This window comes from Puntigrus tetrazona, chromosome 4, assembly GCF_018831695.1.
Source record: "Puntigrus tetrazona isolate hp1 chromosome 4, ASM1883169v1, whole genome shotgun sequence".
NCBI lineage: Eukaryota > Metazoa > Chordata > Actinopteri > Cypriniformes > Cyprinidae > Puntigrus > Puntigrus tetrazona.
Window position 1 is genome coordinate 13,567,009 of NC_056702.1, and position 26,286 is coordinate 13,593,294.

At 38.5% G+C, this 26,286-nt stretch overlaps 1 protein-coding gene across 3 annotated transcripts in view; it reads left to right on the top strand.

The window, feature by feature from the left end:
• iqsec3a (IQ motif and Sec7 domain ArfGEF 3a) overlaps positions 1–26,286 on the top strand; it is a 96,935-nt gene that overhangs the window by 31,885 nt on the left and 38,764 nt on the right. For all 3 annotated transcript variants that reach the window (XM_043237863.1, XM_043237861.1, XM_043237862.1), the window contains exons 3-4: positions 14,040–14,493; positions 23,443–24,662. In XM_043237863.1, the coding sequence (XP_043093798.1) occupies positions 14,040–14,493; positions 23,443–24,662 (1,674 nt within the window). The remainder of the gene's footprint in view (positions 1–14,039; positions 14,494–23,442; positions 24,663–26,286) is intronic.

Sequence of the window (26,286 nt, forward strand, 5' to 3'; positions counted from 1 at the left end):
GAGAAGCTGCTCTCAGAGGAAGAGCGGATAGACAAGGAAGGAGAGCTGACATGGATAGTGTGTAAATGTGCCAGTCAAGAGCTGCTATGGCGCCATCAATCAAATAAGAGTAAGGAAAGTATGTTTTACCACACTGGAATACAAGTGTAAAAGTGCTCCGCAAGCGTTCCATTGCTTTTTCATATTGCGACGAAGTTCCTTCGAGGGCCAATGAATTATATAAAGAGAAAGCTTTGCATTTACTTTCTCAATCATTTCAGGTGCGGTTACTTAGTTGATGCATGACCCTTTTAAGGCAATCACCTGAGCCACAAATGCCATGTTATACATCACTCTGGAGTCAAAGAAAAATGTTGTCATGACAGCATAGCCGAATGAACGAATTTTTAAGAACCGATTATACCGATTTTTGCACATTTTACAGCACTTTTAATGTAAAATGTCTAGTAAAAGTTCATGAAACAAATTAAACTGTAATCTTATGACATTTTACTACGTTGATAGTTGTACGTATTGTGGCAGTTTGGAAACGAAATGTTCCTACCGGATAGTTTAGCAAAAGCGAACATGAGATAGCATATTTAATGACGCAAATGATGCAATACCTTAAGCCTGTTTCTATGTGCTTTTGAACTCTTGTATTGAATGCTGTGACTTGAGTTTTACAAATCCTAGTGTTCAAGTGCTCTGCAATGGAGTTTATCAAGCAAAGTTTATTTAGTCCAAATGGCCATACGTATAAAGCTTCACTTCGATATATATACAGTATATATATATATATATATATATATAAATATATATATATATATATATATATATATATATATATATAGTAAAAGGAATAAACGTTATTGACGTTTTGCTGCCTCTAGTGTTCATTTCAGTCAACCTGCAGTGAACTGAGTGTACTGGGGGTTAGCAAAATTATAAGTAGAGACACGTTTTTCCAGTGAGCCTTTGGATAAATGTATCCGCTAAATTAATAAACGCAACGTAAAATAGGTGTTCTGAGGATACACACTTGTGCATGTAACAGCCCTAAGCGTGTTCCAGTCAGCCAGTCAGAAAAATTGAAGGTGGTTCTCTGCACGTCAGTGATTTTGCTGACATCTCTTTGGAGGGTGGTATTTTGGATTTTTCTGTAAAAAGCTTATATTTTTGCAAAAGCTAGCAGGATAACATCGCTTACAGCAGCTTGAACTAAACATGAGATGGCATTCAAAACCTGCTTCACTTCTGTTATGATATGATATGTCGGTGTAAAACCGATTATTCAAGAAGACAAAATATGGGCTTCATTTTATCGAACTAGAATTAACTGGTCGGGCGTTTCAAGCCGAGGTCAGTTTCACCTTGACTGCATTCCGATGTGTTTCAACAATGGCTTCTTTTTAAAAATGCATCATTTTATTTGTTATTATGCATTAATAAAAGATCCAACCGAACATATTCACGGAGAGCTGTTTGAACGTTAATTAACTTTATTTTAACTTTCCATATTGGTAATCACGCATAATAAGGGATGTGTGTTAAGAAAGGCTCATCTATATTCAAAAATCCATTTTACATCGCTTGTCCTGGGAGTCACGCTTTCGTACAGCTAATTGTTTCGCACTAATTACGTCTAATAAGGTCAGGCGTATTCGACACTTCATTGTCTGGTGCATCACGCCGTCTCATAAAACTGGATTATATAACAAATGCTTATTTTTCGGATTAATATAATACGCACAGAACTGAACATCTGCCATTGGGATGAATTAATGGGAATACTTTTACATTTTCCCCAGGTATCTACCACCTCAAAATTGGCGCGATGATCATCACTGTACTTTACATTCATGTGAAATTTGCATAGAGACAGCAGCTCTACGTTGTGATACTTCGAGTCGCTGTCTTTCTTTTCACGATTGTGTCCTTTTTCCCCCAGTATGACACACCAATTGCATTTCAAACCCACTAATAAATTGTTGAGTCACGGTCTGCCAAATGCATCTGTTTCACTAGACACAGAGAGCAGCTGATTGTCAACTAAATCGCGATTCAGTCTTCATCAAAGATGTTCCAACGTGTGCTGATGTGATGTCACTTTCTCACTGGGCTGTACCTTTGTTGGATATTCATGTCAGTTGTTTAAACGTGTCACTTCCTGTCCTGTCACAAGGAGACGGTTGTCAAGATGTGACAAGATGTTACAAGCCTGAATACGCCAGCTGAGAGACTTGAAATTCTTTTTTTTTTTGTAGGAGTGTTTGCTCAGAAAATAGCTCCGAATGCCTGTAAGTAAGAGGGCTGAATGAAGTAATTTACAATAATGAAATGTAGTTTTTTTTTTTTTTTTTTTACATTGGCTAGGGATTTCATATCACTTGGGTCCTTTGGTTTTTAAACAGATCCTGGCTGAGTATGCGTGTAACTACTTTCGCTTAAAAAAGAACGAGTAGACAAACACAAAGATCCCCTGTGACAAAAGCGAAGTTTCTTTTAGAGCAATATTTAATTACCGCTTTTATTTCTACTCTCTCTGTAATCTCATACGGTACGAAGGGGCACGTGCCCCGTTTTTTTTATTCAAAATGTATCTTTAATAATAAGGTTGGTACAATTACTGTAGGCGGAAAACAACAGACTGAAATGCTCTGGCAGAAATGCAATAACAAAGCGAACATGCAAAAAATGTGATAAATAGACAGCCAGCCAGATAGATAGATAGAAAGATACTTGAACACGACAAAATATATCACAAAAATTATTATATATATATATATAAGTATTTAAGGTTAGAGACATTTACAAGTACAAAAAAAAAAAAAACAAAATCAGCTTTTTCGTGGCAAGGCGAGGTTACTTCAGGCTGTTAAATGCAATAATCGCATTAAGAAAAGACAATTAGAATAGTATTAATAAAAAAATCCTTGAAAGTATTTTTGAAAACAGCTTTGTGACCTCAAAACTTCAACAAAAATGCCATTTCATTATGCTTGTTAAATAAGTGATGGTTATGTCAATCATTATTTTTTTATGTGTTATGTATTTAACATGTTTACAATTGGTATATGGCAGACACCATTCTATTCGTCAATCTTGATTCTGTTTCCAAAACAAAACCTTCCCCTTAAACAGTTTTGTGACTGTCTTATGCTCTTTTCTGAATGCTTTTCACTTTGCATTTGAAGCTTCCCTAATTCCCAGCCCTTTGCGCTCGCTATGGCTCTCGCTGTTTTTACTCATTATTCCGTCATCCCTTCAGCACTTGCGGTTTCTTTCTCCTTTTCCCGCTTCGACCCCACACGACTGATCTCTCTGTGATTTGTGATTTGCAGCGATAGAGGCAGAGCTGATTGGATTGTGTTTTATGTGCTCTCGGTAGAGCGTACCACCTGTCTGTATGGGATGTGCCACCTGCCGGTGTATTTTCTATGACAGCAGACAGTAATCCTGATTGAACGCACAGAAAGTCTTTTAACCTCAAATATATTATGAAGCACTAAATACACATTCAAAATAGAATAAAGTATGTTAAATATATCCTTTTCTATGCATAAAATGCCAAAATACAACTGAGTTATTACATTATATTACAATTCACATTTTGCTGCACTTTCACAGTAAAATCTTTAATGGCTTTAAAAGCGTGTTCAGTTATATATGACACAGATGAATATGAATCTGACTATGATTACAGTGGTTGTTCTAGCAGTTCAGAAAAAAATTGCACATTGTAAATGAAGTGCTGTACAGCACCAGGTGGGCTACTGAGCAAGTTTACAATGTCAAAAAAGCCATCTAAAGATGCAAAATGTATTAAGTCGTGACGCATGATGCCACTTTAATGATAATTTGCTTCAAAAGCAATAAATGTTGTTGGTAGTTGATTTAAACTAGAAGCACAGCGAAGTACGTTGTTCCTATGTTGATTATTTGTGGTACGGACCGCTGCTATATCTTCCTCTCTTCCTGACTCATAATCAGACTGTCAAATCACGTTTCCTGTCTTTTGCACTCCCCCGCAGAAGCGGCCCTTTCCCTCCCTTAGTGTGCGGGGGAGCAAAAAATAACCTAGCACAATAGTGTTTACTGGCATTTAAATGAACAAAGGTTGATTAACAATGGCTGTGCTTGAGTACGGAGAGTCTAAAGAATAATGCGATTATTCGTAGTTTACCCAAATATTCAGATTTTGTCATAATTTACCTCAGCCTTGACAGTTCTTTGTAATGGTTTGACATAAATTCGGGATAAAAGCTTGCACGGTCAGTATTTTCTGGATCGTTTATGTTATTTCAGCTCATGAGTCAGAAATAGCCCCTTTAGCTTAACATCTTGTGTCATTTACAAATGGAGTCAAATGTAAATTGTGAAGTTATAAGTCCCTACCGTTCCATTGAGACTAGACTGCACCTGCTCTGGCTCGACTCAACCCTCGCTGTGCCAAGAATGGCCAAATCTGTCCAAAAACCAAACAGCCGAATGTCGTATGTTGGTGAAATAGCATTACTTAAATGAATTGCGTTGGGAACCAATTTTTTTTCTATTAATGAAACTTAAACGGCAGTACATCTGAGTAAGTCATTTACAGTGCTGTCAAAATATTGCTGTTTGTTTGAGCATCCCGTATTCAGACTATTTTTTGCGTTTTCACTTAACCAGTGGGCTGCTCTAACTTTAATGCTCTTATCTTTATCCCTTTGTGCTTTGATACTTTGACATCAAACTTATGCACTTTTTGCATCATACTATTGCATTTTTATGGAGCTTGACAGACACATTCACCATCATTGCATCTGGCATTGATCTCCTTTTGTATTTTACCAAACAAAAACAGAACGAAATAGGTTTGGAGCGACATTACTTAACTAAATTGTGGCTTTCTTTGCTGACCAAACAGTTTATATAATGTATATAATCGTCCATGTTTTTCCTATTTGTCTGTTCCTTTCAGTGCTTTGATACCTGTTTAATACCATATGATTTCCCCCCACTATTCAACAAATCCACCCATTAAATATAAATAAATACATTCAAATGTGACTCAGCTAAACAATATCTCAATCCCGGAATCATCTGCATTACAAACCTCATCTAAATCTGATAACATTTTATCTTCCAGCCTTTTATTGGTCGTTTATTTTTTTCAGGAATACAAGATGCAGACTCCGGGTGTGAAAAAAAAGCATTGCTATTTATAAGAGAGCGGGAAAAAAGAAGAAAAATTAGACTTGCAGCATTGCTCCATTTGTGTCAAAAAAAAATTTGTAAATCCCAACGGTTTTGTGTGAGCGTGCTCATGTGAGGTATTTTATGTGCTTGTCTCGTCAACAAAACGTGTATTTTTATATTTCTGTATATGTCTGAATACAGCTACTTCCTTGTGTATATGCGAATAGAACATCAACATTTTGCAATGTACTCCAGTGAAATGCGACTCGTCTGTAAATAACTGCATCCTGGTCTCGCTTTGATGAAGAGAGGTTATTTATTTTCTTCTCCGCAACCCTTTATTTGCTTCTTTTGGCCTGGCAGCTTGCCGTAGCCATCCATTACCATAGCGCTGACGCCCGCACTTCAGCATGCTCATTACGGATGCGGTTTGTCTCATTCACACATCATGTGCCATCAGTCAGGTCAAGGGCTCGACCCTCATCCGTCAATCCATGAATCAACCTTGCAACTGTTTCTCTTTTTCGGGACCTCCAACAATGCTCTTGGAGAGCTATCTTCCTTCAGGCTTCACTTCCAATCTTGCCTCAACACACCTTGCCAGTTATTTTCAAGAAACTCTATAGACACCGTTTGATTGGGGTCGGAGCTGAACCCTGCAGGACAGTTGCTCCCCAGGAACAGAGCTGAAGAGCCCTGATGCTTTTTTTTTCTGATTTACACAAATGGGACACTATGCTATCTTATGCTGTATAAAGAAAATTCGTATTTGTATATGCATTTTTTTTATGTTGTTTGTTGGAACACAGTCAGGGCTCCAAATTTTGTGGTTTGAAAGCTATTATAGTTGAAATCAATGTCCAAATACCGCTAAAAGTGTTCTGGTAGTTTCAAATGTTGAATTATACATAGAGAAACTTCAACTCATATGTTGATTTGTAAATTTTAGTTGCTTCTCTGAAAAAGAGCTCAAAAGAACAAATTGAACATTGCGATGGCATTGCGATGTTTTACTCTAAAACAAAATCAATGGCTATTTTCCATAAATTGGTAGAATTACATTTGTACCTTTTCTTTTCATCGTCTTACGTCCCATCGATGGTTGGATTTATATAAATATAAAACAAAAAGTATATTTCTGTTTAAATCACATCGTGTGAAATCTTATAAAATCGCGACCTTGTAAAATAGTTTTATTTCCTTGAGAGACTGGGTTGCATATTCACTGTAGACATATTCAGTCACTTTGAAAGCAGTAAAATGTGAACTTTCGGGAGTAAGAACAGTCTGTCTGGAAAAAAAGTGTCTGGTTGATACAATAAGACCCTTTGAGGATGAAATAATCACTGGATTTGCCAAAGTTTGCAAAGTTAACACTATTAAGTCTTCAGAGTTTGGTTTATGACTTCCACATCGTTATTTAAATGTGTGATTATATTGGATTATGCACATAGGAACAACAAACAAACTTTGACTGATTGCTTTACATGTGGATCAGAATCAGGGGTGTTTCCTCTGAGGAGGCAAGAGATGACAAAATAATCCACAGTACATAATTCTACAATGCAACTGTAATTAACTTTGGCTTTTTGATGCCAATCGTGACTTGACGTGCATAAATCACTTTTTTTAAAAAGACAATGTCCAAGCGACACCAGTCCTTAAAGTTACAGTGGGTTTGGCCAATCTCCTAAAGTGTGTATTGGGTTTTGGTGAGCGTCAAATGAGATTGAAAAGCCACACCAGAAGAGGCAATACCTTCACTGCAGTATGATTGGATAAGATTGGGTTTTATTGGTTTCGATTGGTTCACGTGATAAATCTGTGTGCATTCCGTGTTCACATTATGTTTTGAACTATTAAATAATGAAAGACTAAATAAACTACATCCATTTGGATATTACCACTTTATGTCACATCCATGTGACCATCATGACGTTTTTACAGAGCTTTCATGACTGATGACATACGGAATTTTAAATATAATATAATTCTGACATTTTTCTAGGAATTGTTCTGAGATTAAAAAATTACATAAAAGTTAGAATTAGATAAAAAGTTGGTATTTTGGAAACAGAAATGGGCTTCTGTAGAAGATGTTCTACCAGACTTTGCCTTTTAGTCCCAAAAAGATGCTTATATTTTCATAATTCACGGTTCATTATCAAACAAAAGTTATTACACATGTGCTTTTACTGGAGATCTTAGATTTTCAGTCGCGTTAAATGGTTGTTCAGAGAATTAGAGAATAACAAATATTGTGATGGTTAGGATCTGATAGCACATGTCTAGCATAATAAATAGTAAACCTTTATGAAAGCGCATTCTGCATTCAGCTGATTTCCCTCATGAATGAATTCACTTTGAGCCATGTTATCGCTTAGCCAATATTCATCCTGTTGGGTCACGGCTTTAAAAATTTATCGATTCCCTAGATGTAATGAATGATGTTCAAAAGTAATCTATCTAGAAAGACGAGTTACTGATGACGTCTACGCTTTTCGCTAATAACAGCGTCGAGAAATCACTCTCTGGATCCGAGGTAGCATGTCAATATGCTAATCCTTCTGCAGTCTCATTACCTTTTTTTAATAAAGGTTTCTTCATGTTTTTCGGTTGTAGAAATTACCAAGCACCTTTTGAAGCAAACTCAATCTTGTGTAAATGCATTCTTTGCAGCATCCTACGACGTTAAAGTTTGGCTACATTTCACGTAATAAAAGAAGATGCATAATTTATGTGATTGGTTGGTCAGCGGTTCTCAGGCAGAATAGACCTTTGGCTGTTAATCAATGAGGATGGCTAGCTTTGAGAAGGCTGCGCAAGGTCAAATTAGTCAAAAGCCTGTTTTGAAGAGTTTGAAACTACGGTATCCTGCCAAACAAATAGCTATCGATTGCGTCGGATTGCCTTTAACCCAATTTAACTGCAAGTGGTAAGAGCCGCACTCTATGAAAAGCCACAATTAGATGATTATACAGTCTCTTACGCAGTTTGATAATCACACAAGGCCGTATCACTTCGATTTTGCAGGGCTGAATCATAGAACCACGAAGCCTGAGGCATAAACATCAGAAAGCCCTCCAAACCCACACGAAACATGTCGCTTTTGTGCAATTATTTGGCCCTTCATAGGATTTACGTCTTTGTTGAGGGTGATGTTAAAAACAGTGGATGATAAAAGGCCCCTGTTAACAGGCCCCTGGAGTATTGGGCCCACAGTATCATATATGCAGCCCAAGGGCATGTGCCACTAACATTTTCAAAAAAAATCTAATTTTCTAATTTTTGGCACAAAATAAATAAGTAATTAAATCAAATAAAATCACTTAGTCACCCTAATGTTATTCTCTTAGATGGGCCCCTTCAATTTCTACATAGATCCCCAGATCAAAAAAAAATATATACAGGTGCCCTATCATAGAGGGTGGTTGGTAGTTGGGGCCCCTTGAGATTTAGGGACATGTGCCACAAATTGCAATATTTTCTGAGACATATGTATCCGATATGGAGCCGGTAATTTTTTAGGAATGATTTTGAGGTTGTTGAAAGCATAATCATTTTTTCAGCTGCCAGTTGGTATTAAATTAACAGGTGCCCCATCCTAGAGGGGCCAAAGGGCATACGACACAAATTTTCTAAATCCTTAAACAGATAACTTCAACAACAACAAAAACAATATTATTTAGTCACCATCATTTTGTTATGAACTAGAAGATAGGTCCTCCATTCCCAGCCCTCAGTCAGGCCCCCAGAAATCGTTTGGTGAACCTTTCCTTCTGCTCCAGATTAATAAAATAAAGAGGCGGCCATCCAAGAAGGTGGTTGGTACATAAGAGCTCTGGGAAGGTAATTCGCGGTGACGTATATTGTTACATTTTCAGAAACATATAGGGTAGTTAATTATGCTTAGCAGTTTTAGGGCAAGTGTGCAGCTGCATGATACAGCTTCAGAAATAATGTGTCCTTAGCATGTTACAAATAAAACCGACGTCGGCAAACTTAACACGTGCATTCTTTGCCTTAGTAAAATGAGTTAGCTGCCTATATCAGCAGCTATCAATAATAAATATTCGCCATTAAACGAATAAACTGGAGCAAAGATATACGAGAGAAACACAAACAAAGCAGCGGTTGCGTACCATTTTGAATAGCAGTAATGTACTTTCTTCATTTTAAGCGGCTCACGTTGTTATGATAATATTCATATATTGGGATGTTTGGGTAAGATCACCTAACATTAGAACAGTCTTCTGTTTGCGCCGCTTACTTACTAGTTTTCATCACTTTTGTTTTTATTGTCTGGCACTGGCTCTTTCGCAGAACCAGGAACCCAGTCAGAGTTCTAACTTTTCCCCGACCCCGTTTCAACGAACAAGCTAGCCTGACCGCAGCTCGCCGTCGAAAGCCGATTGGTCGACCGACAGCTTGGTGCGTCCCGCCCTTCACAAAAATACTTCACAAAACTATTTTGCGTGGATATGTAAGGAATTGCACTCCAGATGAGCCCGTGCTCGTATAGAGCTGATCAAATTTCCTCCCAACAGCCACAGTCTCGTAATTATTATTATTATTATTTTTTTTTTATAGGCTGCCAAGAGTGCAGTTGTAGTTAAAGTCATACATATTGTGGGTGGATAGGGGATTGTGTAAAAAAAAAAAAAAAAAAAAAAATCTCTCTGCAGGCACTTGAGCTGCTTTTGTGACAGTGCGGGGGCAGGAGCAGCAGGGAGTCACACACACACACACACACACACACACACACACACCCTCAGAACTACAGGAGCATGGATTCATCCCCCACATGCTCAGTAATGCCTGCACTGTGTCGCAGTAGTAAAGGCAGCAGTAGTTGGTGCAATATGCACAATTCTATCTATCGGCGTGGTGAGCTGCAGCTCCAGCCTCCTCTGTGATCTGAGGAAACACAGAGAATTCTGGGTACTTTGCCAGTTTTAAACCTCTCCACAGTTTGTCTCTCTCCTCAAAGTTAATCTGCACTAATGTGGTTCAGAGGAAACTGTGGTGCTTGAGCTAGAAAATCTCACAATTTGTACAATTATCTTTTCAATCTATTTTATTCTCACATCTTTTTTAGTATTTGTAATAACAACAACAACAACATTAGCATTGCTGTTGTTGTTATTATCATATAATTAATTTATTTTATTTATCATGTATTATTCATTCGGGAAAGGTCACTGCATAACTATAATCAAATTAGCCTTCAAGTTAAAGCAGCCAGTTGCAAACAAACAAAACAAAAAGCTTTAACTGTCACTTTAAATTAGGAAAATGTGCCCTCATAATAGCCACACAAAGACCCCCTATCATTATTTTACAGCGTGTTTTATTATCTTCCATTTCGACTGAGAAATCAATGACAGCTTTGCAGTATGTGATAAAAGTGCATTATAGATATTTCAATATGGGTGACTATGTTGGTGCCCTCTAATAAATTACACATTAAAATTGAAGAACAATTTTGTGTTAGCCATATTACATTAAATAGCAAACATAAAACATGAATTACTGTATTATCCCAAGACAAACTTGGAATTTGGAGCTGCAGCAAATAAAAAGAACAGTTGGAAGGAACAGGAAGGGTGAGCGCAGTGGGGAAATTAATAAGACAGAATAAAAGGAGATGAAAGCATTAGAAGAGATTCCCTGCTAAGCCAGCTGAGAACTCAGTATAGGTCAAAACGACAAAAATGTGCAAGTTGATGACTTGAAAAAAAAAGCGTAAAAATAGAAGGGGAGAGAGAGGGACCCAGCTGAAGCTTCAACCCGTACTTCACGTGCTTTTATTGACATTGTTCACACGCCTTGTGTGTGCTTATGGATATTTAGCATGGCATGACAACAGCCTTTTTTACTCCCTTGGAATGTGTTTGTGTGTTTCCTAGTTTACACGCTTGTATTTCGATTTCCCAGCAGCCCCGTGACTTCTAGACGCCCTGCATACCTGCTTTTGCATCCTCTCACCCCTTCTGTCACACTTTGTTTCCTCTCAGTCTGTCCTCAAGAGAACAATGTGGCTGCATGCAACGAAAAAAAAGAAAACATAAAGTAAGAAAATAAACGTTATAAAGCAGCTGCTTTAGCAGTTGAAAACATAAAACCAATAAGAGAAAGAAAAAAAGGCAAGACCCAAACATTTTGTTTTTAGCACTGTCTATTTTTGCTTCCTAGCTTTGCCACCTGCTGAGAGGAAGCTTTATTTCAACATCTATTATTCACAGCTTCCACTTCTTTGAAACTTTCAGATAGAATGGATTCAACTTACACGGTTCCTCTTCAGTCCACCGGACTGACTCTAAGTGCCTAGGAATGGTAAAATATGGAACATGGTTTTGTCTTTAAATGTGAAGTTTGTAATTTCTGCACCTTATAGCATCTATGCATTATAGCAACTATGACATTGGTTGGCCGAATTCTATTCGTGGTTCTATTCAAAACTGCCATTGATTGAGCAAATATTGCTTTGTAGGAATGCTTAGTATACTCAAACAAACATAGCAAACTGATCAGCCCTGGTTGTTGTCTATCATCTGTATAGTCAAAGAAATTGGCGCCAAGTCTTCATCTTCCAATATGTAACTTATTTTCCATTGCTGAGCCTGAACAAGTGCTTTTTTTCTCGTATTCAGAGGATGAATGGATTAGCAGTATTTTCTCCCTGAACAAGCTCTCCGCTTTTCACTTTTATTCCTCCAATCCTTTCCTCCCTTGGGGATATCCTGTGTGCGTGTGCCACGCTGCATACGCTGCCTGTAATGTTCTGATTTCGTGCTCACTGACTCCTGTCTTATCGCCTTAGCCATTTCTGGAAGGAGTTGATCTTTATCGCCCCTTTCAATCCCGCCGGCGAGGCCACAAACGCATGTTGAAATAAGATACAGGCAGTGCTCATACCACCATGTTCAACATGAAAGTCTTCTGAGTCTCTTTTCCCAGTATTGTGAGGTTAATTCCTGGATATAAGCGTTTAAACCCCTGTCAGGTTTCAGTATGCTGGTTTATTAGTTAGTGGGAGGTTTTATTTTGGGTGTCCCAGTTTTATATATTCACTGGTGTCTACCAAAGAAGCAAGAAAATGTATAAAAAATGTATACACTCTATTTGGCAGTAATTTCTAGACATCACAAAAATAGCACTCATTTTAAAAACAAGCATTGGAGACATGCTAACCTCTTGAGTTTGATGTTAGCATGATTCTGTGCCAACAACACAATACTCTAATAAGTTTAAAATACATGCTGCCCACAAATATTTATTGAAAAAAGTAATTTTGGGTTGATTTTATCAATTTATTTTCATTGCTATCAAATGATAACCTCAAATTTCTCAATTTGTCTGCCAATTTGAATTGGATTCATGACGCCTTGCAATAATTTCTAGCTAGGCATCTCACTATGTTTTGGAGTTACCATTTTTCTCTGTCCACTAATTCATACTAAATTCCTAAAATACCCCCCCTCCAAATCTCTGTGCCATCCTCGCTTGCTGTTCTTTGGGAAAACATTGCCTATCAAACATCAAATTCGATTCCATTAACAATCAGCAGTTGTTTTTTTTTGCTTTGTCGCCCCCATTGCCGTGTCATCTGGATGGAAAGATAATTGAGTTTCGCTGCTTCATGCATACATTGATGCCAGCAGAGCCTTTTAAAAGCCTGTCTGTGTGCAGAACTCTGACTATGACCTGTCCTGGTCCACAAGCACTCTGTGATATTAGACTGCGCTTAGATAAATGCATACAGGCCCTGAGTGCTTCTCTCAGAGCCTCACACATACACAATTGCACTCACTCATGCTAAAAGAAAGAACCATGTGAGTGGGTAGGGGATGCAAGGTAGAGTGGGTAGGGAACTAAAAAAGTAGAACCCAGAACGGAAAACAGGGGTTGGTAATAAATGACATGGACGTTAAAACCAAGAGGGTGATGTAAGGCGAGAGATCTATGGTCTCTAATTAATATCGGCCTACCACTTCAAAAGCAAAACAAAGCTCCTACTGTCATCTACATCCCCATTGATTCAACTCAAAGGCTTGAGTCTTAAATCTGGGGCTTTAGGTAGACCACTGGTGTACAGGACAATTCAACTTTCCTTCATGGGAAAATGAGTTCAATATAGTCTGGTAAAATTTGTCTTCTGTACACTGCAAAGAAAGTTCGTTGCCAGAAGCGTGACATGCCACACAAAGGTGTATTTACAGTAGCTTTTACATTTACATAGAGCATAATAATTTGACAGCTTTATTGGAGTATTTTTAGATATGCTAGAAATTGTGACAATTACGATGTGTCATGCTGAGTTTCCTAACATCGGTAGTCAGCTAACTGTTGCTTTCTCTGACAGAACCATTCAGAAGGCTCGTAAGCTTCTCATTGTTATGCTTAAACTGAGACTAATTTGACACTAGTTTACAGAATGTATGGAGCTCCACCTCGATTTAGCAGGCTGTCCAACAGATTTGCAAGAGTTAGCTTGAATAGTTCCATCTCTACATCAGGTCACAGAACAACAGCGCCATAATGAACAGTTAATGTACCACACTGATAGCTGCATGACTGTGTCTGTCATGTCTGTGTGTGTCACATGTTGGGTGTCGCAAATCACTGTGTGTCCCACCCTCCCCCTCTGGTTGTCTGGTAACTCTCGAGTCCATCCTGGAATGGACAGTAGGGGCTTTAGCCCCAAGACAATCGCTTCATCTCTTTCTCTTTGCCCTGAGGGGCACAGTTGATGAGAGAAAAGGGAGGGAGAGATTGACATTGACCCACCCCTAGGCCACGCCCCCCTGAGCTGGAGGACAAGGTCAAAAGGTGCCTGGGCTGCAGGCTGACTCTTCGTTTTCTCCTCCTTTCTGCAGTGAAGAGCCACCCCCTCCTTCTCCCATTGCAACTCCATCACCTGCTGCATCGCCATCACCTGGGGTGACTTCCACCAATGCCACCCAGCCCGAGGTCCAGGTGGCACCTCAGGTTGCAGAGAGCACCGTGAAATCGGTCGATTCAGGAGGGGGAGATGAGGATCGAGATGGAGGTGAAGCGCAAGAGAGTGCAGAAGTGGAGAAGGAAGAGGCAAGCGTACAAGAGATTGAACAGGAGGAAGAAAAACCCCAGGCTCAACCACCACAACCAGTGCAGGAAGAGGTGAAGAAGGAGACAGAGGAGCAGGAAAAGGAAACAGCAAGTACGGGGGGCACAGGAAGGAGGCCAAGCTTGCATCACACTGCTTCGCCAATCAGAGTACAGAGGAATGGAGCGTGCAGCCACTCCACCACCTCCGACTATGAACTCTCGCTCGACCTCAAAAACAAGCAGGTAGGGAGCAAGGCACTGTGGGATTGCAGTCTTGAGGACGTGTGAATGTGTGCTTCAGGCTCTTGAGGATTGGCTTTTGTGTTTCCGAAGGTTGCTTTTAGTGGCTGAGTGTGTTGGAATGTGTTAAAGTTGGTAAAGGCCGCTGGACCTTTTTGGAATTGGATGTTTACAGGTTGATCATCCATCCTCATCTCATACACATCCATTACTATCCCCATCAGCTTTCTAACCTATCACAAGGCCTACATGGAATCTGAACTGAATTATGGTAAATTGTGTGAAATGGTGTTGAAGAGTAATAGAGGGCATTCATTCAAGGTGTGTTCTTGCATTACAAATTCAATTGAACGGGAGGTATATGTATAGCCGTATCCCCTACCATATACCAATAAAAAGGGAACAATCTTTAAGCATTTAAACTATTTTTAACTTTGCACAGCATTTTAGCCGAAATTCATTCAAAATCAAACTTATGTCTAGTGGATGTTTGCAAAAGTAAACGATGAAAAAAAAAAAAATGATGCAAGAGCACAGTCTTGGTAAATTGCCACATACACTTCAAATTAGCCACAGTAAATGTAAGGGACAGGAGAAATCTGGAACTTTTTGTGAAACTCACAGATTCTGTGCAGGCCTGCCAGTCATTCTTATTGCATTGTTTGGGGACTGATTATCAACCAATTAGCTGACCAACTGCTTACCAAAATAACATACCAAGAAATAGTAGGTATGCACAAGAATCAGCTGCTGTTCCAGAAGGTAGGCAGCACGATTATGCTAATGTTATGTTAGCTTCATTTGGCCAAATACTAAAATACTTTCCAACAGGCTCCAAGATGACGGATGAGTCGAGTAAAATATAAATTACAATTTTTATTAAAATAATTTACCATCATTTATATGGGCTCTGTATTTTCACGCATATTCGAGTATCACATTTGTTAGCTTAGCTACATGCTGATGTCAAAGTTAGTCACACTTTATTTTAAGATCTAACTAACAAACATTAACAATACCTTTTGAGTCAATAAACACCTAATTTGCTTTTTATTAATATTTTTGATTAGGGATGTAGAACATGATCATGCTTTAAAGTGCATGCAAACATCCAATATGTTAATAATAGACGTGCTAAAAAATATTAGTTAATGGGAATCGGTCTCTATTTAAAGTGAGTTAAGTTTCCTTTTTTGTGTATTTTTTCAGAATTGCTGCCTGCGTAGAATGTTTCGAATTAGATACCTGTTAAGTTCAAGGATACAGCCCATGTAAGCTGAAAACTACATGGCAGCTCACTATATTCTGGAAGAGAGTTATATCTATACCCAGGTTCAATTAGAGCGTAGACATGTTGCTTTTCAGTATTTTATGGCTAAACAAAAAACATCAAGGCAGCTTCATTCAGAGGCTATCAGAGGTTTCTAAAAGGGAGAAGGTACTACATTGGTGAGAAGTAGACTGAGATGACAGAGATAGGGAGAGCAAAAGCGACAGCAAGAGAGATGGATGGGAGGAGAGGAGAATAGGTTGTGTTGTCATGGTAACACAGAGGTCCTCTTAAAATCCCCATCCTTCATTTGTTGTCATTTTCTTGCTGAGTGTTCATATTGCAAATTGCATTCCCCCATCCCCCACTGTTTTTGCAACGCAATATCTAATAGAATTATGTTTGCATTACAAAATGACTGACAGTGATTTATTCTGCTTTTAATATAAGTACAAAATTGAATTATGTTTAAGTAAAAATTAATTCTGAGAGTAGAGTATTTGGGAGAAAAACACAATACTTAGTTTAAAAATTTAAATTTTAATCAAAAATTTACTTTAATCTTATTCCATGTTAAAATTGTCATTATAATTATTATTATTTTAATCGGGGGAAGTTGTCGTTACTAATTTAAAATTTACTACTATACGTTCTAGCAATTATTTTATTACTAATTATTAATATTTTATTACTGTGTGATTAAACATTGCTAAAAGGTTTTTTTTTTTTTTTTACACAACCACTGTTATGTATGTTATGTAAGTATGCTATGTAAGCATTTTGATGCATTATTTAATTATTTAATTTAGTTCTTAAGGTACACACCATGTCGTATTAAACAATTTGGAAAGTCATAGTTTCAGGCTCAGGTAATTTATCAATTTTTTTTCTTTTTTTTTACAAATGCATGCAAACCATTAAATTAATACAAGCAACAGAGAACAACAGAGGACCTGCACGTCGAAAAAAGGGTACCTTGAGACTTGTAGAACTTCCCCAGGAGGTCCACGTTTTGCTACTATTAAGTATTACTCCTACAAAATGTTCAAATCTAGTGTTTTAATCTGTATGAAGATGAAACGTTTCTATTGGATAAGTGTGGAATCCATTCCTTTTCTTTTTTTCTTTATTTCACCAACTATTACAAGTCCACCTCCTCAAGCAAATCGTCTATCTGGTTCTCAGGATGCACAGATAAAACGTTAAACATCGGCCGTTTTGTCAAGACCTCTTTAATATACTTTGGATGTACTTCACTCAAAACTTTAAATGTGTGGACCTCATTTAGTTGAAAAACTGCAGAAAAGACAGCCTGGATGGCCAATGTGCCACATTTAGTCAAGAAACATGACGACTTTCAGTTAATACCCTTTACTTTATTCACTTTTTCCCTCCATTTTTCAAGCAGTTGAACTTAATGCATTTCTCCTTGTGCCACGCAGATAAGCTTATCTCAATTGCACAAAATCAGTAACACACTACTAAATTAGATTAGACCGTTAGCCTTTAGATTTTCATTCGCATCAGTATCAGAAACCCCTGTCACTGAAGTCAAAAAATGTGCACGCTCAGACAAGAGAAACGAGCAAAACATTGCAAGGTTTGAACATTTATTGAACAAATTTGTTGATGGATAAAGGCTTTAATGTTTATTCTGTGAACTTTTCGTAAGTTGGCTTGCTAAGTGATGTGGGTTAAAGCTGGAAGGAAGATATCGACGATGATTAAGTACTTGGTTAATAAATAATTATATCATTTTATTTAGTATCATCTAGGGCTGGGCAGTAGTCATAAAGAGCAGCATGCGGATGTGCCTAAATCAATATGTTGATTGAATACGATTGCAGTGAGCTACAAATAGATGTGTGTGTGTGTGTGTGTGTGTACCAGCATTTGTGCTTGAGAAAATGAGTATATGCATTCACTTGTACGATTCCCTGTGTCTGCATTATGCCATTGATCTTCTGTCTGTAGAGGTGTGAAATCTCTCCTGAAGGCAGATAAGGGTACAGAGTCTGACACTGCGGATTAGTACTAGAGAATACTAGTATCTCTCTCAGAAACACACAAAGACACACACACACACACACACACACACACACACACACAAGCACGCAGATTTATCTGAAACATAAATGCATGCCCTAAATCCATATAGGCTACTAAAACTTTTAGTAGTTTTCAAACTAGTGTCTGGGAAACAGATATATTAACACTGTTAACTAAGATTGTAGTTAAAATCTTCCTTTAATAAAATTAAAATAAAATAAGATTAAGTAAAATTAAATTCATTTCAAAAAGAACACGTTCAGCTAAATATTCAATTGTTGGTATGAAGTCAGAAAGTCACAGCTGTGCTTAATACACATTTCCATTCACACTCCACCACTAATATGTCATTTGGGAGAAAGCTCTCATAAACAGCAGCATCAGCTCGGGATTGGTTCAGTCTTTTTGGCAACAGACCTCCTTTGAAGTGTCCTAGAGTTGCACATGCTGAAACTGTTACTGTAATAGCTAATATCATTCCCAACTCCCAGAGCTGAACATTTACGCTAGCTGCTTGCATTTTGACGCATACATTAATCCTAAATAAAATGACTGTTATATATCTAAAACTGCCAATTTTAGTAACATGTTGTTTAGATTAGCATTGACCGTGTGCATTGCCGTTAAATGTAAATGCATGCATTTACAACTGCTTGTCTAGCAAATACTGTAGAGTGCTGTACTCCAGGTGTTCATTGACACACATTAGTCAGCACACTAGACCTTCATTTCACGTCCAGTGGCACTCAGAATTGGGACATCACTGACTGATCATCTTCACAATCCCTTCTAGAGAATTCCTGTTCACTCTCAGAGTAATTGGTTTTCACAAGTGCTCCTGAGACTTCCACGAAAGCCGAGGCATCGGTCTTAGAGTGCAAATCAAACACTGTTTATCCATTTTCCCCTAGTATTGCAGATAATCTGTAGCGTGTGATGCATTAGGGTGAACTTCCTCTTACTGTAATCACTCAGAGAACCCAGGCTAATGAAAAATGGATATTCATGAGAAATGGGCCCATATCTCAGCCTGCCGTTTTATAAATAGAGCTAATCCGAATCCCCTCTGCAAAACTTTCTGCCAGACTTTCCGAGCAGCGACATGCAGGAAAGTTTGACGTGTTTACTTCCACTCTCGCCTCTGAAATGCTGATGTTTGAAAAAAAGAAAGAAAAGAAAAAGTGGATTAGCAAATCTGATGACATGACATGACATGGATGTTTTATTTAAATGTATATATATATATATATATATATATATATATATATATATATATATATATATATATATATATATATATATATATATACAAACATGTCTTCAGTGAATGATTGTTGGGTATAATTAATATTATTAACTAATATTAATTCTGACATATACTTATAGATTTTCTTAAACAGTTATTATTTATAATAATAAGATTGTTTATATAAATAATAGTCATAATTATACTTTTACATACATATGTAAGCTGAGATCACAAAACATACTTTGGATTTGGATGCTTTTTGCAAGTTAAAATCTATCTACTATACTGTAATAATAGTTTGTTGTCAAATTGCCAAGCAACACTGGAACAACTTTTCCAACGAATTCCAGTGATGTGCAGTCACAGGTGTGCATATATCGCTATAATTTCTATCCTTTAAGAACTATCCTGACTGACAAGGCTGAAATGCTGAGCTAAATGCTATGAGCCGTGATCCACTGTCAGCAAAGTCAGCTCCCTCAGAGGGTGTCTGAGTGCTGATAATCTGGCTTTAGTGACTCTAGACACGATCTCTTGGAGGCTGATGGCTCCACAGATAACTACTACAGCACCTCTTCTGCGTGATTGCCTCTTTATGCTAATGAAGGTGTGCCTAACCTCCCAATGAGACCTTTGATTATCCTGTCTTATGCTGATGGCCTCATAAATATACATGTATCCTTGAGACACAAATCAATGCAAATGAGAGACTAATGTCAAGCACCAAATATGAACAGATACGCCAAATATGATGTGACAAAAAGTTGCTAGGATCAGTTGAGCCAGTGAGATTGCATATACAGTGCAGTGCTTTCTAGAAGGTGATTTTAATGATGTGTCCCATGCAGAATGGTCCTGGTCCTAACCAGGAGCTAGTTGCTTAGGACCCGCATAACAACCAGCTAATGATCAGCTAAAAAAACATTCGTTTTGACCATATCCCTACACCTAAACTTAGCTATAGAAATCCCTTAAATCAGAGAAATTTATAGATGAATGACACTGATGCACAAGCACCAAACACTGATTATAAGCCTAAACGTCACTAAAACTATAAGCTGGTTCTTCAGATCGGATTGGTTAATCATAATGTTGTTCCAGAGTCAACAAAGGTGTTGATCTGGTAACGTCGCACTTGGTAAAATCAGGTTCTGCGCAAAAGCCCATACATTTTTAGGTCTGGGAAATCATATAGTGGTCTAGTAGGATTTTAGTCTCGTCTAGCCAGACCTTCAGAGTAAACGCAGAAGGTCTGGTGACCTTGGCAACTTTGAATGGCAAAGGACTGCCCTAGAGGCCATAAAGCAACCACAACCACTCATGTTGTGTTTTGTGCCCCATCATAGTTAGGGGGCATTAAAATCCAGCAGAGCATTTGCCAGCAGGCACACAGTGTCATAAGACAGATATTTGATAAATTTTTGTTGGTAGACCGAAATGCAATGTAACTTCAATGTCTAATGTCAGTGTTGTCCAATACCGTCATCAGATATTTTTTGTTCTTAGGTTGTGTAACCAAAGTTCAACGTCAATCCGACATCATGACCGATGTTATGGTCTGATGCCTGGTGGGTTAGTTCATCATCACAGTTGTAAACACAATGGTTTTATTCCTCCATGAGGGGTCTTGGCGCAACTGCATATTTGTTTCCAGAGGGAACATTATAAAACACGACAGACGTCTCCTGAAAAATCAGCAGAATTCAACAAATCAGATCATGGGTTTAAAACTCCTGAAGTGTTTCCAATTTTACGTGCCATATGCATCAGATGTTCAGCCAACGGTCTGAGGGCTGAGACTAAGTAGGTTTTTAACAATGATATAGGATTTCTGTTTAACACTCGCCTCCATCACCTTTCTTGTGTAGTTTATGTAAGCCTGTCTTGTTTGGATGTGTATGATATGTCATTTTCTGCTGGGGTGGTGAAGAAGTGAGCTTGGACAGAGTGCTGATCCAGCTGTCAAGTCTGATTTGCCTGGGCTGAGTTGATAGGGAGTGGTGTCATTGCTATACCCCCTTCCTTTACGGCTGCAGTGGTTCCGGAATGATCTCTCTCCCCGGCGCCGCTTGGTGAAGTGATCAGAAACGGACCTGACAGCTGGCTAATGGGTGGATTTGCAGCAGGACTGCATTCGTTACACGCCTCCATGTCTCTTTGTATTTTGCCCTCACCCTCTTTCATGCCCCTGCTCTGTTACGCACCCTGTGTTTTCACCACACCTCAGGGTTATAGAGATCACAGCTATCTTTGTGGTTTTGTGATCGCAGCAATCGAATTTGCCTCTGTATCCTCTCTGTAGGTCATCTCTTTGTGTTTCAACCATACTGTCATTTATCTCTCTTACCTTTCCAAAAGCTCAGAAAATAAATAGCACTGAATGTCACATAGATCTGCTGTTTGAAACAGTGGCGGCATCCTTGATTTATCCGCTTTCATATTTCAAGGCACATGCAGCGTATGAAAATAAAAAAGACATCCTTGGCAACTATAGCATTCGTTTTGAAATGCCATCTTGTGTCCAAGGCCATCACTGCTATTTCATCCTTTGCTATCGATAAGTTTGAAGGCTTCATGCTGAAATACAGCCTGTTTCTTTCTTTTAAGGTTCATATTTGCTTTTAAAAGAGGCCCAATTGTTGTATGCCTGCACCAATGGAACATTTTGGGTAAAAACAATGAACATTCAAGGCAGGTTGTGAATAAGTAGTAGCATTCCCAGCTCATAGCCTCTCTTCTGATAAGAAACTCTGTAGCTCAGAACCCAAACCCTATTCAAAACTTAATATTCCCCAGACATAACTCTCCTTTCTAACCTAGTCTGAGACAAATGTAGATTACTAAGATAAGATGGCTTTTCGGTGTTATTCAAACTTCTCTCAGGGAGTTTGAATCTGCAACAATGACTGATTGCATCAGCTCACTCTCTCTTATCACACTTTTTGAAACGGCAAGACTTTAATGACCTCTAATCTGAGCTCACCCAGGAAAGGACAAGACCACTGACAGCTGATGGGAGCACAATAGAAGACTAGCAGGTGGAATTCAGCTTCAGATATCAGCTAGGGGCCTTGCATTCACTTTTTTTTTTTTTAGAAAGAAAGAAAGAATCCATGACTGACGGAACAAATTATTACTCTTGTCAGCTTGGAAAGTAATGTCGGGGCTACAGATGGAAACTTATCGAATCAGAGTTCCTCATAGATTGTCTGGAGACCATACAGTAATGCCTTCATTTCTGAAGGTACAGAATCCTCTGTACATTAGCAGCCACATGCAAAGTTACATTTACTTATGTTTATTTATTTTGACATCTTGTAGATTTTAAATGTATAATAGGCTGGAAGGGCTAAAACAGACGAATCAGGTCTATCTAATTAAAAAAAAGCAAATTGATTCAAAATTGATTGATCATCAAAAATTCAATGTCCTTTTCCTTTCCACTTGCAAGTGAAATGTGCTTTAGTCTATTAGACAATAATTAGGGGCATAGCAAACCAAATGATTTCAGAAGATTAAATGTCTACTGCGTAAATAGCATATTGCATGCAGCACTCTGTAATTTTAGTTCAACAGACCCTGTGATGGCCATCCGATGGCAATGGAAAAAGGGTGCACCTCCTGAACATATTTTTCCTCTATATCCAAAAAATTTGGCCTTGACCATACCTTTACACCTAAACCTAAACTTACCCATGAGTAATGCTTAAAAACACCAAATACTGATTTTACGCCTAAACTTCACAAAAACTATAAATTGGTTCTTCAAATTTCATTGGCTAATCACAGTGTTGTTCCAGGGACATCAAAGATGTTGATCTAGGAAAATGTCCCACTCAGCAAAATCAGGTTCTGCAGAATAGGCTCTAGCTTCCCTGCTTAGCACAAAAAATTTAGAAAACACATGGATGGATAGAAGGTGGTAGGCAAAGGCAAATCTGTTCTGACCACATGGGTACTCAAATCGAATAATTTCTGAAAGTGCTATGTCCACAAATTATTGAATCAAAAGTTTATTCAAAAGTAATGTTTGAAGTGATTGAAATTGATGAGTTTTTAATGCCCAAACCATAAATGCAGTCTAATGAACTATTAACTAATTAAGTGCAGTTTACCACATGTACTTCAGAGCTTTTTTTCACTGTGGGGTAATTGCATTCACTGTTGTATACAGTGTATTCGCAAATTTTATTAAGAGTTTCTGCATGAAAGGCAGTCAGAGACTGGAAAATTGGTTTGTCTCAGCATGTCATGATATTTAGCAATCTGTAGTAAGTCTTGTTATTGATTTAATTTCATGCTGTCATCTCTTACTGTGGATATTTGTCTGCACTTGTCATAATGTTGCGTTATCTGACCTTGTTTCTTATCTCTTTCTTTGCAGATCGAAATGTTAGAGCACAAATATGGGGGCCACCTCATCTCACGCCGTGCTGCTTGCAAGATCCAGACGGCCTTTCGCCAGTATCAGCTCAGCAAAAACTTTGAGAAGATCCGAAACTCCCTCCTTGAAAGTCGTTTGCCACGCCGTATCTCCCTGCGAAAAGTACGAGTGCAAAATACAGAGGGTATCTCAGCTGAACGGGCACTGGCTGAAGGCTGTAATCTGGCAAGTATCCCCCTTGTTCGGTCCCCGTCCCTGCCCACCACGGTAGGTGGCTCCCTCACTGACCTCGAAGATTCATTCAATGAGCAAGTCCAGTCTCTTGCCAAATCCATTGATGATGCACTTAGCAACTGGAGCATGAAGACCATGTGTTCACTCCAAGAAGGTGGCACCTACCAATTTAGCTCAGAGGCCTTTAGTACAGCTGGTGGCAAAACTGGGTTGGCAGGAACAGTCCGAGAAGGTGGCCCCATGGACCCTGCCACATTTCATAGCGGAACAGGCCAAGTAGACAATTCTGAGAACATAGCCCGAAGTGCCAGCAAGCTGATGATGGCCTTCCGGGATGTGACCGTGCAAATCGACAGCAAAAACTTTCACGTGTCCTCTTCCGTTATGGAGTCCTCCACTTCTGTTTCTCTCGGTAATTGTGTCCAGCAGGGGGCCATAATTACTGAGAGCCCACAGCAACCTCCAGTCATTGATGCAAAGGAACAACCTCAACAAGTACCGCCACCACCATCTCCACAGGATCTAGTTCCTCCACCCCTAGAGCAGGATGCTGAGGAAATACCAGATGGCGATTTCCCAGCTCCTCCACCAAGTGAGGAGGAGCTTGGGGAGGATCTTCCACCTCTGGTCTTGGAGAAACAGGATGTCCCAGAAACAGCAATTCCAGTAGAGACAGCAATAACCTCTGAAACCTTGTCTCCACCCGAAGTTGCAGAGACTCCTGTCACCCCAATCGTAGAAGTTTTGGAAGCTAAGCGAAGTGAGTCAGATACAGCGGACAACAGCTCAGAGCAGATGAGTAGCAGCAGTACATCCACATCAGCTCGGTCGGCTTCTGAGGTCTCGTCCAAAGAAGCTTTACAGGCCATGATTCTTAGCTTGCCCCGATACCACTGCGAAAACCCAACCAGTTGCAAATCTCCTACCCTCTCCACTGACGTCATGCGAAAACGCCTATATCGCATTGGCCTCAACCTCTTCAACATGTGAGTACCCTGAGAACCGCTTATCTCCAGTTAATAGTTATGCTTGCAAAACTCTTTACATCACACTTGCTTGAAGTGACTAATGTCAGATATTTTAGGCTTTAAAACCATTTCCCTCACATTTTATCAAGCTGTCCTCACCTGCCACTAACATAGCTGCAAGAGGGCTGCTCTTTAAAACTTCACCAAATTCTAGTCTTGCTTCCCTGTCTCACTCCTGTCATCTAGTTCTGTCTCCAGCTGTGGCTAACACCCCCTCCCTGATGCCTGTCACCTTGGGTTTGTCTGACCCTATTAATAGCACTGCTTTTATTTAAAGTGCTGTCTCACTCCATTTTCCCTAATCTCATCTTGCTCCATTGCAAACACAAAGACATTTAAAAAGTTGGACTGGTTGTCTAATTAATAGCACATTGCAATAATGAGACTATTAGGTTTATCTGGGTTGTGTGCGTAAGAAAGAGAGAGAGATAAGGAAAATGAAAGGGGGCACATATTATATCAGTTTTTCTATGTTTCCACCATTTCTATAGCCCCTCAAAATGTTCTGTACAGTTTTTGCTTCGACTCCCCAGATAATGAGCTTTCCGTAAATGCCATCTCAATAATGGTTTGCATTTTGACACTAAATAAGTGCTTTCCAAACCTGTCCTAGAGGCTCCTATTTGGATGTCTCTGTATACTAACACAGCCATTTCAGGTCTTTAATGAGCTGATGAGTTGAATCAGGTGTGTCAGATGAGGAAAAAATTCTTTTTTTTAGGTCCCAAGAATACCACATAAATTGTGACTACCAAATATTCAAAGTTATAGAGTGTAATTGTTACTTGTAGCTATGTTTAATTTATTACTTTGCTATTTCATTTAAAGTAATATCTTAAGCAAGGTAAGGTTGCTTCTATATCCTGTTTCCTGCTTTCCTTATACCTAATTATGCATTGCATTTCTCTCCACTGTCTATGCATTTTTTGATCCAAATGGCTAATTTCCTCAAGATCATTTCACAGAAGCCCAATCTGAAACATGTTTTGTAGAGATTTGATTTTTAATACAGGACCAGTTTGTTCTTTTATTCATAGATAATGGATTTTATAAGGATTAGATAACATCAAGATCATGTCGGTTTACTAGCAAGGAACATAATTTCAAAAATTCATGCATGACTGCAATATGGCAATCTCCCTGAAGGCACTCAAATGTTATTTTGCTCCACCCCCAGAAATCACAATAAGCGTTTGAAATGAAATGATCTTGTGTAACTTTTTGGTTAAATTCAAGTAAAATGAGGCAGTTTTGAAAATGAATGCAATATGCAAATACAAATATTTATGTATGTTGTGATATATATATATATATATATATATATATAATTTTTTTTTCTTCAACACTATTTGGATTTCAAATGAATTAATAATCATTTTGGTTTGTTTATTCATTTTTTTAAGCTGTGTTTATACATTGTTTATCATGTACTAATTTGCATATTCCATGTTTTTCTATTTGGCTCTAAATAATAATATCAGTTATATTAGCATCCCAAAGAACTGTGCTATCACCAGGTGCATCTTTCCAACAAGGGCATCTGTTTTTCAAAGCAGGAGAAATGCAACTCCACTTTACAAAT